Source organism: Sorex fumeus, unplaced genomic scaffold, assembly GCF_029834395.1.
Source record: "Sorex fumeus unplaced genomic scaffold, SorFum_2.1 ptg000001l, whole genome shotgun sequence".
NCBI classification, from domain to species: domain Eukaryota; kingdom Metazoa; phylum Chordata; class Mammalia; order Eulipotyphla; family Soricidae; genus Sorex; species Sorex fumeus.
Window position 1 is genome coordinate 1,152,780 of NW_026606058.1, and position 15,808 is coordinate 1,168,587.

The 15,808-nt window shown below is 58.1% G+C and overlaps 2 protein-coding genes across 2 annotated transcripts; one reads left to right on the forward strand and one right to left on the reverse strand.

The window, feature by feature from the left end:
* The first annotated feature begins 1,062 nt into the window (after nucleotides 1–1,062).
* BOLA1 (bolA family member 1) lies at nucleotides 1,063–1,878 on the forward strand. Its single transcript, XM_056122588.1, has 2 exons — nucleotides 1,063–1,097; nucleotides 1,374–1,878. The coding sequence occupies exon 2, from the start codon at nucleotides 1,379–1,381 to the stop codon at nucleotides 1,772–1,774; it is 396 nt and encodes a 131-aa protein (XP_055978563.1). The 5' UTR covers nucleotides 1,063–1,097; nucleotides 1,374–1,378; the 3' UTR covers nucleotides 1,775–1,878.
* A 2,942-nt stretch (nucleotides 1,879–4,820) lies between these two features.
* Nucleotides 4,821–13,126, reverse strand: SV2A (synaptic vesicle glycoprotein 2A). The gene is made up of 12 exons (XM_056111201.1): nucleotides 12,484–13,126; nucleotides 11,159–11,339; nucleotides 10,439–10,590; nucleotides 10,217–10,350; nucleotides 9,598–9,687; nucleotides 9,273–9,383; nucleotides 9,065–9,153; nucleotides 8,540–8,704; nucleotides 8,263–8,396; nucleotides 6,330–6,536; nucleotides 5,293–5,452; nucleotides 4,821–5,130 (listed from the first exon to the last, which is right to left on the reverse strand). Exons 1-12 carry the CDS (start codon nucleotides 13,103–13,105, stop codon nucleotides 4,947–4,949), a joined length of 2,229 nt encoding a protein of 742 aa, XP_055967176.1. The 5' UTR covers nucleotides 13,106–13,126; the 3' UTR covers nucleotides 4,821–4,946.
* Between the last annotated feature and the right edge of the window lie 2,682 nt (nucleotides 13,127–15,808).

A 15,808-nucleotide genomic window follows, 5' to 3' on the forward strand; every position in this document is an offset into this window, starting at 1 on the left:
ACACCCTCACTTGTCCATTCTCTGCTTTCTGTCCTGCGAGCACGCCTTGCCTTATTTCCTGGCCTCCAGAATTGGCCTAAGATAACCATACACTCAATAATCTCGTAGAACTTCCGTTTTCTTCTGTCAAATAAAGGATCGGCTAGGTTTCATGCAAAGTTTCTTTGCAATAAAATGGATTGAAGGGGCTGGAGCAATAGCACAGCGGGTAGGGCGTTTGCCTTGCACCTAGCCGACCTAGGTTCGATTCCCAGCATCCCATAGGGTCCCGTGAGCACCGCCAGGAGTGATTCCTGAGTGCATGAACCAGGAGTAACTCCTGAGCATCGCCGGGTGTGACCCACTTAATCACTTAACTTCCCGTTAGTCGTCAATTTGCTCGAGCGGGCGCCAGTAACGTCTCCATCTGTCCCTGTCGCGTGCTAGTGTAGCCCAATGGCATCTCTTCACTCCGGGAACATGAAGGGCCTCAAACCGATCGTTCATGATCTTGACGAAGAAGTCTGACCATCTGGTAGGTGGGCGGCCACGTGGTCTTTTGACATCCCATGGAATCCAGTCAGTAACAGCTCTAGTCCAGCGGTCGTCTTTAAGTCTCATTACGTGACCATCTGGTAGGTGGGCGGCCACGCGGTCTTTTGACATCCCGTGGAATCCAGTCGGTAACAGCTCTAGTCCAGCGGTCGTCTTTAAGTCTCATTAGGTGACCAGCCCATCTGATTTTCGACACCTTGGCAAATGAGACAGCGTCCCTGATCCTCGATCGTCGACGGATGTCAGAACTCCGGATTCGTTCTCTCATTTGAGTGAACCGTGATATTCCAAGCATAGCTCTTTCTATTCTTCTTTGGGAGACCTGAATAGCGTTCTCATCTTGGGTGTGACCCAAAAAGAAAAAAAAAAAAGGATTGAAAACCGTATGATCCGTTGCGCAGGGATTTGCGTTTTCTTGGAATTCCTGCGGCTCAGGGCTCGGGGCCAGCGTCCTGAGACTACAACTCCCGTGAGCCTCCGCGCCGGCGACTACATCTCCCAGGGTGCCTCGCGGCACGGAGCGTCTCCCGCTGCCGCTGCGGCCGCCGAGCGCGTGGTTGCAGGTACGAAGGTTGCCCGCGCCGGGGTTCGGAGGGTCGCGGGGCGGTCTCGTCCGGCCTGGGGGTCCGAGGGTCGCCGGGCTGGCTCGTCCGTGCTGTTGCACGCTTCTGATCGCTCCTCCCCTCGCTGCCCGCGACCCCCCGGCCGCTTGCTTCTGCACGGGCGGGCGTGCAAGGGGACCGGGCAGCTGTGCCCTGGGCTGGGCTCCGGCGGGTGGAGCGGACGGGGCCGGGGCGCGGCGGGCCCGGGCTGACCGCGCCGCCCTCCGGCCCCCGCAGTGCCGATGCTGAGTGGACAGCTGCTGGGCCGCGCGCGCTCCATGGCCAGCGGCGCGTGCGGGCCCCGGGGTGCCGCGGGCCCCGTGGAGGCGACCATCCGCAGGAAGCTCGAGCAGGCCCTGGAGCCCGACGTGCTGGACGTGCGCAACGAGAGCGGCGGCCACTCGGTGCCGCCGGGCAGCGAGACGCATTTCCGCGTGGCCGTGGTGAGCGCCCGCTTCGAGGGCTTGAACCCCGTGCAGCGGCACCGGCTGGTGCACGCGGCGCTGTCCGAGGAGCTGGCGGGGCCGGTGCACGCGCTGGCCATCCAGGCCCGGACCCCGGCGCAGTGGCGGGAGAACCCTCGGCTGGACACGAGCCCTCCCTGCCTGGGCGGCAGCAAGAAACGAGGCGCCCCCTGAGCCCCGGGGAGAGCGAGTCCCGCGGCCCCCCAGCCGGACTGCTGGGAACACTGCCCAGCCGGCTTGGAATTCCATGATCCGATGCATTAAACGAACTGACCCGATGGAGTGCACTGCTGTCCTTTATGGCCACTGCGACAATGTCCCTGGAAGAAAGGCCCCCGTGGGGCCGGCAGGAGGCTTCTGAGAAGGGATCCCGGTGGGTCCTGACACGGAAGCACAGACCTGAGCTGGACAGACAAGCCAGGACGAGCAAAGGCAGGGGCAGGGCAGGGCACAGAGTACGTGAGCCGGACAGGTCACTAGAGTGTGTGCCTGTCTTTACCAGCCAGTCCGTTTCCAACAGGATTTGCTTGATTTGAGAAAAATCTTTGAGGAACGGGCTGGAGCCGTAATACAGCCCAAAAGGTGCTTCCTTGCATGCAGCCAACCCAGGTTTGAGCCCTAGTACCACATGTGGTCCCCCAGTCCCCACCAGAAGTGATCTGAGCACCGGATAGGAAGGAATTGATTGGGGAGCTATCCACAAAAGTCAGCAAACTGATTAGAATGGAGAGCACGAGGACGCCCCTAAGTAGTGGACTGCTGGGCCCCCCAGAAGAAGAGTTCCCAGACTGGGCTGTGGAGGGGTTTATTTAGTTTGGTTGGTTTGGGGGCTACACCCAGCGGTACTCAGGGATTCCACCAGGCTCTGCACCCCTGGCAGTACTCAGGGGACCATACCCAATGCCGGGGATAGAACCCAGGTCAGCCACGGGCCAGGCAAATGCCTGTCACTTGGGCCCCATGTGGGGATGTAAGCACTTGACTCTCTGATCCCCAGGATCACCACTGTGGCCCCCTTCATTTTCTGCTCCCTGTAGCCCCTGGCAACCATTTCTCTGTAAATTTGACTGAACTCTTCCATGGTCTTGTGGCATTTCTCTCTCTGATGAGCTTACTACTCATAGAATATTAATGTCCTCCTACTTCTCCATGTTGTCACATCATGCAGAACTTCCCATTCGAAAGCTGAATAGTCTTCTGTTGTGTGTGTATACCACATTATCTTTGTCTGATAGACACATAGATTGTTTCCATATCTGGATACTCAGAAATGGGACTGCTGAATCCTACAAATTTGTTTTCAAACACACCGAGCAGTGCTCAAGGCTTCCCCTTAGCTTTGTGCTAACAAATCACTCCTGGAGGGCTTGGGGGACCACATGGGGGTGCTGGGGGTCAAATCCTGGTCAGCCACATGCAAGGAAACACCCTACCCACAGTACTATCACTCTGGGCCATAGTATTAACTTTTTGAAGTACCTCATACTCTTCTAAAATAGCCACACCATTTTGCACGCATGGATTTATCAATTCTCTCATCTCTCTTCAACTCTTAATGGTTTTGATTTGAATTCCCCAAACGATCAGTGATAGCTTTGGGTGCTGGGGGAGGTTGCTGGCCACACCCACCCACCAGTGGTCAGGGATCACTTCCGGCAGTACTTGGGAGGCTATATGAGGTGCCAAGGATCGTCGTGGCACCTCACAGTCTCCCGAGGGTCAACCACATGTGCGGCAAACACCAGAACCCCCCTGGCCAAGTACTGGCATTTTACCTAACCCTGATTCATTTCTAATCTTTGAAGAGATAGCTATGCAAATCCTTGGTCCATTTTAAAATCCTATTGTTCACCTTTTTGATACTGAAATGTAGGACGCTGGGAATGAGATTAGACATGGATGTAAGGCATCCGACTGGCCGTCTTTGGGGGAAGAGTTTCCCTGCCACTGACCCATCTTCGGGTCCCTCTACCCCATCGGGCCGTGGACAGCACATGCAGCCATTCTGAATTTGAAGGATGGTTCCTTTTTATTTTTCATCAATACTTTTCATTTTCACATCAACAGTTATATTTAGGGTTCCCCAGGAGAGCAAGGGGCATGGGGGGTTCCCCTGAGGGCTGCAGGAAAAGGCTGCGTCCAGCGGGAAGGGGGCACACGCGTACACAGGGCACTGGGAGCAAGGCTGTCCTGGGAACTGAGGTCAGACAGTCACCACCGGTGGCCACAAAATGGGTGTGGCCATGAGCTCAGGACGCTGGACACAGCAGAGGAAGGTGAATTTGGATTTTCCTTTTGTGTGGTTGTTTGCACTTTTTCCTTTTAACTTTTTTTTTTTTAAACACTTACAAACAGCTAAAAACTACAACACATCACAGCTACAGTGGGGAGGGGGCACCAGAGAAAGCGGCCACGGGGGAGGAGGGGCAGCATGGTGGGCAGCTGAGCCTACAGGGCAGAACTGTGGAGGGGAGCTGGGGGTGCAGGCCTGGCTCCAGCTCCAGGGTCCCTGGCCGACTCCCAACCCGCCCCCTTCCGAGGGGTCTCCAGGGGCCCCTGCCACAGCTCTTGTGCTTCTATCAGCTGATTGGCGCTGGGCCAGCCCCCGCTGGCACAAGGAAAAGACCCTAGGGGGACCCTCTGGCCTTGTCACGGCCGGCCCCGGGCGCCCCCTTCCTAGCTAGGCCTAACACAGAAACAGGCTGTGGGAGCCCCAGGAGGCAGCAGCCTGGGTGTCTGACAGTCCAGTGATACCCTGCCCCTTGGCACATGCACGCAGGCGCGCGTGCACACACACACTTACACACACATCCACACACATTCGCACGGTCCTGCAGAGCTGCCTCAATTCACTTGAGAAACCAAGAGCTGGAACGCTCCTCTCAAAAGTGTGGCCTAGCAGAAAGAGGTGGAGGTCAGAGGGTTATTGCGGCTCCCGGGTCCAGCAGGAGGGGGAGGGTGCCCACCACCAGCCTGACTCCCAAAGTCTTTTGGTCCCTGGGGTCTGCAGGATCTACAGCAAGTGCTGGCCCTCCATAGCCTGAGGTTCAGCAGGGCCCAGAGGGGCAGTTGGACAGAGGAGGCGGGAAGCTGGTCTAGAGCCGAGAAGAGCAAGGGCCCCCTCACTAACGGGAAGAAGCATGGGCCGAGCCTTCTCTTTTGCAAAGGGTGGCAGAAAGTCGGTGAAGAGTGCACCCCAGACCCTGCCCCGGGCCACACACACAGACACACACACGCTCCCATGGCTCAGACACCAACACGGGGGGCTTGGGGGCACAGGGCAGGAGCAGGGAGGAGGAACTGTTGGTCTCACAGTGTGCCCGCCGCCTCGGAGCCCCAGGGCCCCTCACTGCAGCACCTGCCCTCGGGTCTCGGGCAGCTTCAGGGCCAGAGAACTCCCCAGGGCCAGGGCAGCCGAGGCAAAGAGGATGGGGGCAGCCTTGGTGACCCCCACAAAGGAGGTGAAGATGCTAATCCCCAGCACTGCTGCCAGCTTGCACAGAGCGTTCAGGAAGCCGAAGGCAGTCGTCCTGCCGGAGAGTGCGGCGGCGTCCACGGGAGGAGCGCAGGGAAGAGAGACCCGAATCAGGTTAGCAGCAGATACTCACCAGAGGGCCCCCCTTGACCCTAATGCTTTCCAGCCCCCTGCTCCCCGAAATCCTCAGCTCTAGCCCCACCCACACCCCAACTACCTCTTGTCCGAGGGGTAGAGCTCAACGGTCAGCACGTCCAGCGCATTCCAGGAGGCGATGCTGACCCCCCCAAAGAGACAGAGCAAAGCAATCATGGCCGATTCACTGTTCCCAAACGATAGGAAGAAGCAGGAGACGCAGGACATGACGCTGGAGCCAGCTGGAGCCGGGAAGGAGACGAGCACAGCAAGTCACCCAGAGCCCTCCACACCAGCCTGCCCTCAGCCATCTCTGACGCCAGCTCACTTGAGGCTCTTTCTCCAACAGCCTGTGAACGGGAGACTCACCCCGGCCCCTCTGACAACTGTCTTCTCATTCAGGACACCAGGAGCAAGCATGTCAAACTTAAAACCTGCTATGAGCCAAGCTGGCTTGACATTTCACATGCAGTGATCTAACATGTCACCCCCATGAACGGGTATCTCCTCTGTACATGAAACAAGTGGGCTCACAGATTAATCATTTTCCCAGGGCTAGAGAGAGAGTACAGATTCCAGCTGAACCCCCATCACCACACATGGTCCCCAGATGCCCCCAGGAGTCATTCCTGAGTCAGAGCCCAGAGCTCTGAGCAACACCAGTCATAGCCCCCAAAGACCCCAAAAGAGATAAAAGAAAGAAAAGAGAGAATCTGCCCAAGCAGGCAAGGAGCGGAAGTTCCAGGTGTCAACCTCAGGCCAAAGAGGCAGTACAGGAGGAAAGACACTTTGGTGTTGGCTGTGACATGGATCGAATTCCCAGCACCATATATGGTCCCCTGAGCACCACAAGGGGTCACTCCTACTGAGTCCAGAGCCAGGAACAGCCCCTGAACACTGCTGGGTGTGGCCTCGAAACAAAAAACAAAAATTCAGGTGCGTAATTTCAACACCTGTACACTCCACCAGCCTTCCCTCACCGGCACTCCCCAGAAGTCCCATCCCATGTCCCAGCCGGCGCCACCTGCCCCTTACAGGAGTCCTGCATGGAACCTTCTGGGCGAAGCTTCCTTGGACCAGGATGAGCCACCGTCAACAGCCGCCCGTCGGCCCCCTTACCAAGCATCCGGAGCCTGCCGATCTTGTCCATGAGCAGGGCGGACACGATATTCCCCGGGAGCACAGCCAGTGTGCCCAGGAAGCTGACAAAGTAGACCATGTAGGCACCTTCGCCCGTCCCCGTCACATCAAGCTGGCAGCCCTCCTTGCTGTGCAGGAAGGTGCTATTCAACAGGCGGCTCTTCACGAACTTGTATTCGAACAGGTCTGTGCAAAGGCAAGGAGGCGGTCAGGGCCAGGTGTGGGGGGCATGACTCAGGACTCGGCCGCTGAGGGCGCGGATGGGGACCAGAGACCTCTAGTGTAGAAAGTGGCACAGGGTGATGGCACAGCGGGGAGGGCATATTCCTTGCATGCGGCTGACCCAGTTTTATCCTCAACATTCTACAGAGTCCCCTGATTCCTGAGCACAGAGCCAGGAGTGAGGCCTGAGGATTGCCGGCCCAGAAAGAAAAAAAGAAAGTGCCACAGCCTGCAGGGAAACATGGACAGACAGGCCCCTTCCGTGCTTCTCAATGACAGTCTCTGCTGATGGCACCTTCTTTCGTTCTGCCCTAGGCGAATCCCAAGCTGCCCCTGTGTGACGGGTTTGGGAAAAATCACTGAGGAAAATATTTAAAATCATGAAATGTCCTGTCATTCTTTTTCCACTGAGGCGAGGAAGCTCACCATTCGAGGTGAGATGTTCGCAAAATCAGCACTTCCTATGCCCGTAGTTGGCGAACCGCTGTAAAAGAAATTGATTCAGCCGAGAAATAAGACAGGGATTAAAGCACTTGCCTTGCATGGAGCTGGCCCTGGTTTGATTCCCCGAGCACCTCCAGGGGCAAGCCCCGTGCACAAGCTCCTGAGCACTGTTGGCTGTGTCCCAAATGCAAAAACAAACAAAAGAGCAAAAGGATTCAAGGATCCAGGAGAGGGTTCAAAGGCCTGAATGCGGGAGGCCTGGATTTACCCCTGCTGGCACATGGTTCTCCAGCAGTGCCCAGAGCAAACTCCAAGCAGCGAGCCTGGAACAGCCCATGGGACCACTCTGTGTAGCTCAAAAATTAAACAAAAATTCATGTGACAAATCCTAACCTGGGAGCATGATATAGTCGGTAGAGAGCTTGCCTCGCACACAGCTAACCCAGGCTGGATCTCTGGCACCCCATATGATTCCCTGATCACCAGGAGTGATCCCTGAGCACTACCAGGTGTGCTCCCCACTCCCCCCATAAAAATAAAATAAAAAAATTCTCAACTTTTGTCCAGTAAATCCCTTTTACCGTTTTTCTCCACGACCCCACCCCCAAGCTGTGAATTTTCTTAATTTTATTTTTTTCCTTTTTGGGTCACACCTAGTGATGCACAGGGGTTACTCTTGGCTCATGCACTCAGGAATTACTCCTGGCGGTGCTCAGGGGACCATATGGGATGCTGGGAATTGAACCCGGGTCGGCCGCGTGCCAGGCAAACGCCCTACCCGCTGTACTATCACTCCAGCCTTGAATTTTCTTAAGTTTTAGTTTAAAAAAATTTCTTTTATGATTTGTTTTGCTTTTGGGGCCATACCCGGCGATGCTCAGGGGTAATTCCTGGCTCTGCACTCAGGAATTACCCCTGGCAGTGCTCGGGGGACCATATAGGATGCCGGGGATTGAACTTAGGTCTGCTTCCTGTTCTGGCCCCTTCTTGAATGATTTTTGAATGATCTTTATCATCTGAATGATTTTGCTCTTGAGATCAGAGCGCTGAGCTACTTTCATTTCGGCCAGAGGCAAAGAAATGGGATATCTCACTACTCGAGCTCCCAAGGGAAAATACTGTTTCCGTACGACTGAGAACCACTACTGATAGCTGGAAGGTGCACAGGGTCCAGGTAAGAACTAGAGTGAGGGGATAAAGTGTCTTCCCACCACCCAGGTCTGCCCGCCACAGACATCCAGCTCACCAGTGTTGTAAAACACGGTATTGACGAATGTGCAGTTCCGGAAAAATGTGTTGGTGGATGTGACGTCCTCGAAATAACACTCTTCGAAGAAGGAGTCCTCGAAGATGACGGACTTCAGACGCAGCCCGATGAACCTACAAGGCAGGGGTGAGAGGCGCACCCTTCCCAGCTGACCCCGGAAGGAACATGCCAGGAACACGGGGACTTGGTCCCCAGCTCGCAGCCACCGAGTCAAAGGCGAGGGACAGTGCAGGGTGAGGGGTGAGACCCCACATACTTGTCGTTGAAGTACTGGCCCCCACGGTGGATCTGGTTCTCCAGAGTGAAGTTGAACGTCACGTGCTCCACCCGTTCTCCAGGGAACACTTTGGTGCGGGATGCATAGTCCACAGCCTGGAGGTGGCGGATCATGTCAGGGAACCAGACGGTCAGGCCATAGTAGCTGAAGGGTCCGGGAAGATGGAGACAGACAGGGCAGCGAGAGTGAGAGTCCAGAGCCCGGGAGGTGCGGTGAGGCTTAGCCCACCCTCTCCCTTCACCAGCTGTTCTTTTCAGGGGGCCAGTGATGCCCAGGGCTTCCTCCTGGCTCTGTGTTCAGGGATCGTCCCTGGAAGGGCTTGGGGGGCCATTATGGGGTGCTGGGGGTGGAATGCGGTATGCCACCTACAGATCAGCTGCCCTTCCCCCTGCGCTCTCTCTCCAGACCCTTGCCCGTGAGTCAAGGTGGGAAGCCAGAGGAGACAGAGCCCCTTACCTCGGCTCTCACCCTGCTTGTTCCTGTCTCCGTGACCCTGCCCCTCACCTGAAGGACATGGTAAACCACACGCCCATCATCATCAGTGTAATGCGCCGATACTCAGGTCCGAAGCAGGAGAGAAAATTTCCCCAGACCTGGGTGGACAGACGACTGAGCTGGTCAGCTGCTGCACCCACTTCCGTGCCCTACACCCCCACGACACCAGTCCAGCCCTGCTTCATCTCTACCCCCCCTACCACCCGTCCCCCATTACCTGGCCCCCCAAGCTCAAGGCCCGGACACCCCAGCGCTGGTACCAGGTCCCAGTGTCCGACTGGATCTCAATCAACTCATCCTCCTGGTGAATCGTCTTAATGTGGGTCACCTGGGGCCAAGAAGGGGCTGAGTAGCTGGAGGATCTACTTCCTGCCCTTTGGGGTACAGGAGGCCAGGGGTGGGGAGACTGCTCAGAGCCGTCTAGGAAGGAGACCCGGTGTCCAGAGAGGGGCCTCCGGGGCGCCGGGAAATGGCGCAGGGAGGGAGAATCGGGGCCAAGGGACGGGGGCGGGGGCCAGGGTCACGGGCCAGGCCAGACTCACCGAGAAGACGCGCTCAGGGTGCCCCTTGGCGCGCATGTTGGTGTCATGGACCTGCTTCAGCACCATCCAGGCCTCGTCGTGCTTCCCATTCTAGGGCCGCAGACACCCCGTGGGTGAGCCCTGACAGTGGCCAACGGACCCTCCATCCTCCCGCCACCTGCAACCTGGTTTCTGGAGCCACTGGACGCAGGAAAGCCCCCGGAGCCCTGCACCTTTGGGCACCAGCTCTGAGCACTGAGCTGGGGGTAGCGAATGGGACAGCTGGGCAGGGACGGGGTAGGGGCATGCAGGAACGAAGACACATGGGTCCTGGGGCTGCCCTAGCGCTGCAGAGAGGACGGGGGGGTGGGGGCGCAATGGTGAAGGGCATGCAGAGAGGTCCCTGTGCCTCAGGCAGTGACGGGGACTGGGGACGGGGCCGGGGACTGTCAGAGCAGGGTGAGGGCCTGCAGAGTCTCACTCCAATCGACACAGGTGCCCCATGACCCCTGGGAGAAGTGCCACCAGATGACGGGAGCGGGTCCCCAGACGGGGGCGCAGCAGGGAGGAGCCAGCCAAACCCGCGTGGGGGGTCTGAACACACGAGCCTCGGTGCCCCGTGCAGCCCCGCCCCAGTCACCTCCAGGAAGAAGCGGGGACTCTCGGGCTGTGTGGTCAGAGCCCCGATGGCAAAGACAGAGGGGAAGGCGCAGACGAGGACAAAGACCCTCCAGCTGTGGAACTGGTAGGCGGACCCCATCTGAAAGCTCCAGCCTGAGGAGGCAGAAGAGCGTCAGCACAGCATCCAGGCGGCACCTTGGAGGGAGCTCGGCGGGGCCAGGCGGGGGGCCAGGCTGCTCACCGTAGTGGGGGATGATGGCCCAGGCCATGGCAGCCGCATACACCCCACCAATCATCCAGAACATGCAGAGCCAGCTCAAGTGCTCCCCACGCTTCTCCTGGGCCAGAAACTCGGAGAAATAGGAGAAGACAATGGGGATGGAGCCGCCGATCCTGGAGGACAGGGCAAGAGTTCAGTGCGGGCAGGCACAGTCCTCACCCCCACCCCAGCCCCCCGCACTCGAGCCTCCGAGGGAGACTCAACCCAACCTGGAACTCAGGAAGTCAGGGCTCAGGAACACAAAGGAGCCACCAGAGGTCTTGGAAAAGGAAAGGCCCCCAAAGGCAGAGGGCACGAGGGCAGGTTTCTGGAAGCAGGCCCAAGAGGCTGGAGACAGGCAGAGGAGGGCATAGGCAGGGGCGAGGGGCCGCTCAGGGTCCAGGGTCTGGCAGTGGCAGGCATCAGCCAAGTGTGAGGAATGCGGGAAGCAGGGGCTGTGGGAAGGTGTCTGAAGGTCCAGGACACTCCGGCGTGAGGCTGAAAGCTCCTTGGCCCCCTCGTGAACCCGGGCTTTGAGTGGAAGTGGCGGTGCGTGTGGGACAGGAGTGGCCCAGGAGCAAACCGCTCCGGAGACAGCAGGCAGCAGGGCCCTGGTCTGACAGTGGGCAGCTCCGACATCACTGGGGGCCCGGGCCAAGAGCCACATGCTGCCCTCCAGAGGCCGAGGTGGCGGACACTCACCCAACCCCAGAAAGGAGGCGACAGAAGAGGAAAGTGCCATAACCCTGGACAAAAGATGAGAAAAAGGCAAAGACACTGTTGACCGAGAGTGAGATGAGTAGACACTGTCTCCGGCCCAGCCGGTCGGCCAGGCCACCCCAGAAGAAGGCGCCCACCATCATGCCCAGGTAGACGATGAGGCCTGGAGAGAGGGAAAGAGAAGGCGCGTGAGCCGGCAGGGACGCTGCCCAGGCAGGTCACCGTGAGTGGAAATGACAGCAGCACGACCAACGCTCAGGGGAGTGACGGCCACCAGAGACGAAGGTGCGTGAGGGATGATGGATTTTGTGAGCAGAGAGGCAAGGTCACGCCTGCAGGCCCGGGGCTCGGCAGCAGAAGCAGACAGGGGAGAACCCAGTAATCCTACTGTTCCCGTCTCCTCCTCTTGCTTCACTGCCACACCAGCAGTGCTTAGGACCGACTCCTGACTCTGTGCTCAGAGGTCACTCCTGGAAGGCTTGGAGGACCCTATGGGGTGCTGGGCCTCAAACCTGTGTTGACAGCATGCAAGGAAGTGCACTGCCTTCTGTACTCTCACTCCAACACCGCTTCTAACACATGCACACACACACAAACACGCATGCATGCACGCACGCACGCACATGCACACACATGGCATGCCATCGACAGCTTGCAGGAATGAGGACTAGATATATCAGGTCTCCCAGACTCTCCCAGTATCTGCCTGTCCCCCTTCAGATTCTCTGAAGTTCCCTGGGTGAATGGCTCAATTCCTTGAAATGCATTTCCCAACCCCAAAGGAAATCCTGGCCGTAAAAAAAAGTCCTTCTTGGGGCTCTATCACATCTGCTACTGAAACTCCCGTTTCTTCCTCTCCCTTCCTGAAACTGGTTAGAACAAGCTGGAAAATCACCTACTCAGAACTCTGCCTCTGTACCATGTCCATGCCACCCCATGCCACGCCGCACGGGGCCACGTTATCTCAAGGTGAGTCGGGGGGGGGGGGTCCTCCTTCAGGAGGAACGCTCTCTCAACACTCCCAAGGCTTCCTGAGAGCAGGGAACCACGTCTCCAGCTGAGGGCCCGGGATCTCTCCCCAGGTGCAAAAAAACATCCCCCATGAACCCCGGGACCTAGAGACTGACTCCGTGCCCCAAGTCAGGAAGGGGAAGCAGGACCACGGACCACCCAGTCCCCACTGCCCTCTTCCCACTTGGCACTTCACGCCCTGGAGAGCCCCTCCAAGACAGGGATGCTTGCGGAGTGGGTGCCCATGGGCATTTCCGGAGTCGGGCACGGTGGGCGGTGTACCCCGTCTCACTTACCCAGCATGCCTTTGTTGGAGTCCGACAAGCACATGTCCTTCTCGGCACTGGGGAGCACAAACCCCACCACGAAGACCTCAACGCCGTCGGCCATGAGCGCCAGCCCCAGCACAAAGTAGAGTGTCCACTGGAAGCGGCCGTGGCCACATTCGCGCAGGATGGTCTCATACTGTTGGGCCAGCTCTTCCCGTTCCTTCCGCCGCTGCGCTTCTCCGCGGCCTCCGCGGGGACCCTCCCCATCGCCTAGGCCCCCCCTCACACCAGCCAGCGGGGCCCCGTCTGCCATCTGCCCGCCTTTGCCCCCAGATTCTGCGCGGGGGATGCCCTGGTACTCCCCCTCGTAGATCTCGTCATCCTCGTCGTGGCCCTCCGTGGCATCGCTGGAAGCACCCCCTTCCTCCTCGTCCTGGGCCCCTTCCCCGCGGTAGTAGCTGTCGGCGGGGGCTGGGAAGTCATCGTCGTCGTCCTCCTCCTGGAAGCGGGAGTAGGATCTGCGGGAATATTCGTCCTGGACCCGGTCCAGGCCCTTCCCCACCTTCTTGGCTGCGTGCTTCTTCACTTCCTTGGCGATGTCCTTGGCGCCCCGAATGAACGCCGCCCGATCTCGGGAGCCCTCTTCCATGGTGGGCTCAGGGGGTCTCCAAAGCACAGACCCTCTCCTGCTCCCGACTCAGCGCAAAGACTCAGAAAGAACCCCGTCCCCAAGTTACAGCAAACGGGTGCGCATGTCCTTGGGATGGGAGAGGACAGAGAATGGCCAGTGATCGTCCAGGAGGAGGAAGGAAGTGGAGCGCTAGTCTACGCCCAGTTCAGCAGGGTGCATGGGGGGAGGGCTGGGGTCCCAGACAGGAAAGGGGAGCCAGAGGGGGCGCTGAGGCACTGAACTCCAGGACGACAGCACTTTCTCTTCCCTTAGCGCTGGAGATCTAGAAAAGAAAGCAGAAGCAAAAAGAGGGTGTGTGAGGCTTAAGAGGCCAACTCAAACGTCCACCTGGAGGGGTTGGAGTGACAGTACAGCAGGTAGGGCATTTGCTCTGCACGCGGCCGACCTGGTTTCGATTCCCAGCATCCCATATGGTCCCCCGAACACCGCCAGGAGTAATCTCTGAGTGCATGAGCCAGGAGTAACCCCTGTGCATAGCTGGGTGTGATCCAAAAAGGGAAAAAAAGTCAACCTGGAGCCATGCCTAGGACAGTGGCTCTTCCTTGCTTCCAGCTGGTCCGCAGTCCCTCCCACGTCCAGTCCCTTGACCATCAATCTTTGGAGGACAGAGAAGAAATCAAGGAGACCAGGCTCCCTAATCCACTCGAATCTGGGTTCTCTGTCTTGAGGGAGCTCGGGGCATTGGGAAGAATGTGTCGGGGAGGGCCCCGGTTCCGGCCTGTTGCCAACAGTCTGCAGGGGCACCAGAAGGGGGGCTCCATGTTAACAGTCCTCTCAAGGAGGCCGCTGTCCAACATAGCCCAGTGGGCAAAACCGAGGCCAGCCACACAGTGACCATGGACGTGAAACTCCAAGTCATGGAGTGTCCTCAGATTTCCAAAGGGGAAGGAAATTATTAAATGTGATGCTGTAAAGAAGTTCTGGATCACTGGACATGGCACGTGGAAAGGGATGAAGAAGCATAAGCAGTTTCACTCTGTGGCGCTAGTCAGTGAGACGCTATTCGACTTCAGGCAGCTACGATGCCTCCAGGACAAGACCCATAGCAAAAGCCATGGAGGAGGGGGGAGCCGGGTGATAGGGCCACGAGGCGGGCACTGCCTTGCACACAGCCAGCCGAGGTTGGATCCTCAGACCACCTATGTCCCCCTCTGCCTGCCCTGAGCCTGCCAGGAGCGAACCCTGAGTGCAAAGCCAGGAATAAGCGCCGAGCGCCACTGCTGTGGTGGTCCAAAAACCAAACCAAACCAAAAAGCCACCTCTGGATGTGCTTCAGGCTGAGCAGAAGCCAAGGGAGAAAGGCAAGTCCATGCAAAGGCCAACTTGTGGCATGACCTGGAGGGAACCGCTGGCACTTACTAACCTCGGGCAGGTGGGTTTTGGAAGTCCTAGGAAACAAAGATCTTGAACCGGTGACGGGGAATGTGCATTGGTGGAGGGATGGGTGTTTGATCATTGCATCATTGTAACTCAAACATGAAAGCTTGTAACTGTATCTCCCGGTGATTCGATACATTGAAAAATAAAGAAAGAGGGGCTGGAGAGATAGCACAGCGGGTAGGGCGTTTGCCTTGCACGCGGCCGACCCGGGTTCGATTCCCAGCATCCCATGTGGTCCCCTGAGCACCGCCAGGAATAATTCCTGAGTGCAGAGCCAGGAGTAACCCCTTGCATCGCCAGGTGTGACCCCCCAAAAAAATAAAAAAGAAAGAAAGAAAGAGAAAACAACGCTCCATCCCCCAGGTCCAGTGTGAGAGCCTTTACCCACAGACTAAGTGGATTTGTAATTTTCTTCAGTCACATTGAAAACTGAGAAGGAAGCGTGGCAAGGAGCAAGGGAGGGCCACGCGGAGAAGCTGCCATCCAGGACCCCAAGCCCAGTGCCGGCCCCTGCCTGTCCACGCTCAGACTACCCGCAGCAGAGCCCTGGTCAGACAGCAGAGCAGACGCCCCAAATGAGGGAGCCCCAACCAAGGTCAAGAAGAAGAGGCCAGAGCAAAAGCTCAAGAAGGCATGATGAACCCGGCCATCTGCTTCTTCAGGGCACTCCACGGGGGCCCCTCTCACTGCAGGACCGGGACCGGTAAGGACAGCTCAATGAGGCCATTTCCAACATGGAGCTTAGTGCCTCACCCTCCCCTCCTGGTCCTCGGAATCCTCGTGCTCCTTCCCAGAAGCCCAGACTGCAGAGCCTAGGAGGCTGGTGCGGCAGCAGACCTGGGTCTCCCCCAAGGACGCCCTTGGTGGGGGGGGGGGGAGTCAGAGAAGAGCCCCCTCCTGCACTGACACTTGGCCCTGGTCAGGGATCCTGCTTCTCTCTGCTCCCTGCCAGCCAGGCCTTCACCAACAGCCAGTCACACACCTATGCACACAGGCGCGCGCACATCCACAAACACATGTGTGCGCGCACACATACATGCATCATACAAATCCATGGATGTAATAGGTGCACATGCACGCACATTACACGCACACATGCTAGCACCCAGAAGCCTGACCGGCCGCGGGTTCGAGAGCAGCGCTGGTCAGCCGGGCTGGACCCCTCCGGTCAGACGCAAGCAGCGGGCCGTGGAGACCCGGAGTGACCCCGGTACCTAGACCCGCGTGGGCCCAAACCCTCCCCTCCCTCGGGGGGCCCTGCGTCCGTCCTTCCGTGGGCAG

Bases quoted from the DNA above. Each gene is read 5' to 3' on its own strand.
- BOLA1 (XM_056122588.1), top strand. From the start codon at position 1,379: ATGCTGAGTGGACAGCTGCTGGGCCGCGCGCGCTCCATGGCCAGCGGC.
- SV2A (XM_056111201.1), bottom strand. From the start codon at position 13,105: ATGGAAGAGGGCTCCCGAGATCGGGCGGCGTTCATTCGGGGCGCCAAG. The intron at 10,591-11,158 runs GTGAGTGTCCGC...CCTGTCCTCCAG, and splicing joins CGCCTCCTTTCTGGGGTTGG to GATCGGCGGCTCCATCCCCA. The intron at 8,397-8,539 runs GTATGTGGGGTC...CCTGCCTTGTAG, and splicing joins GGCCAGTACTTCAACGACAA to GTTCATCGGGCTGCGTCTGA.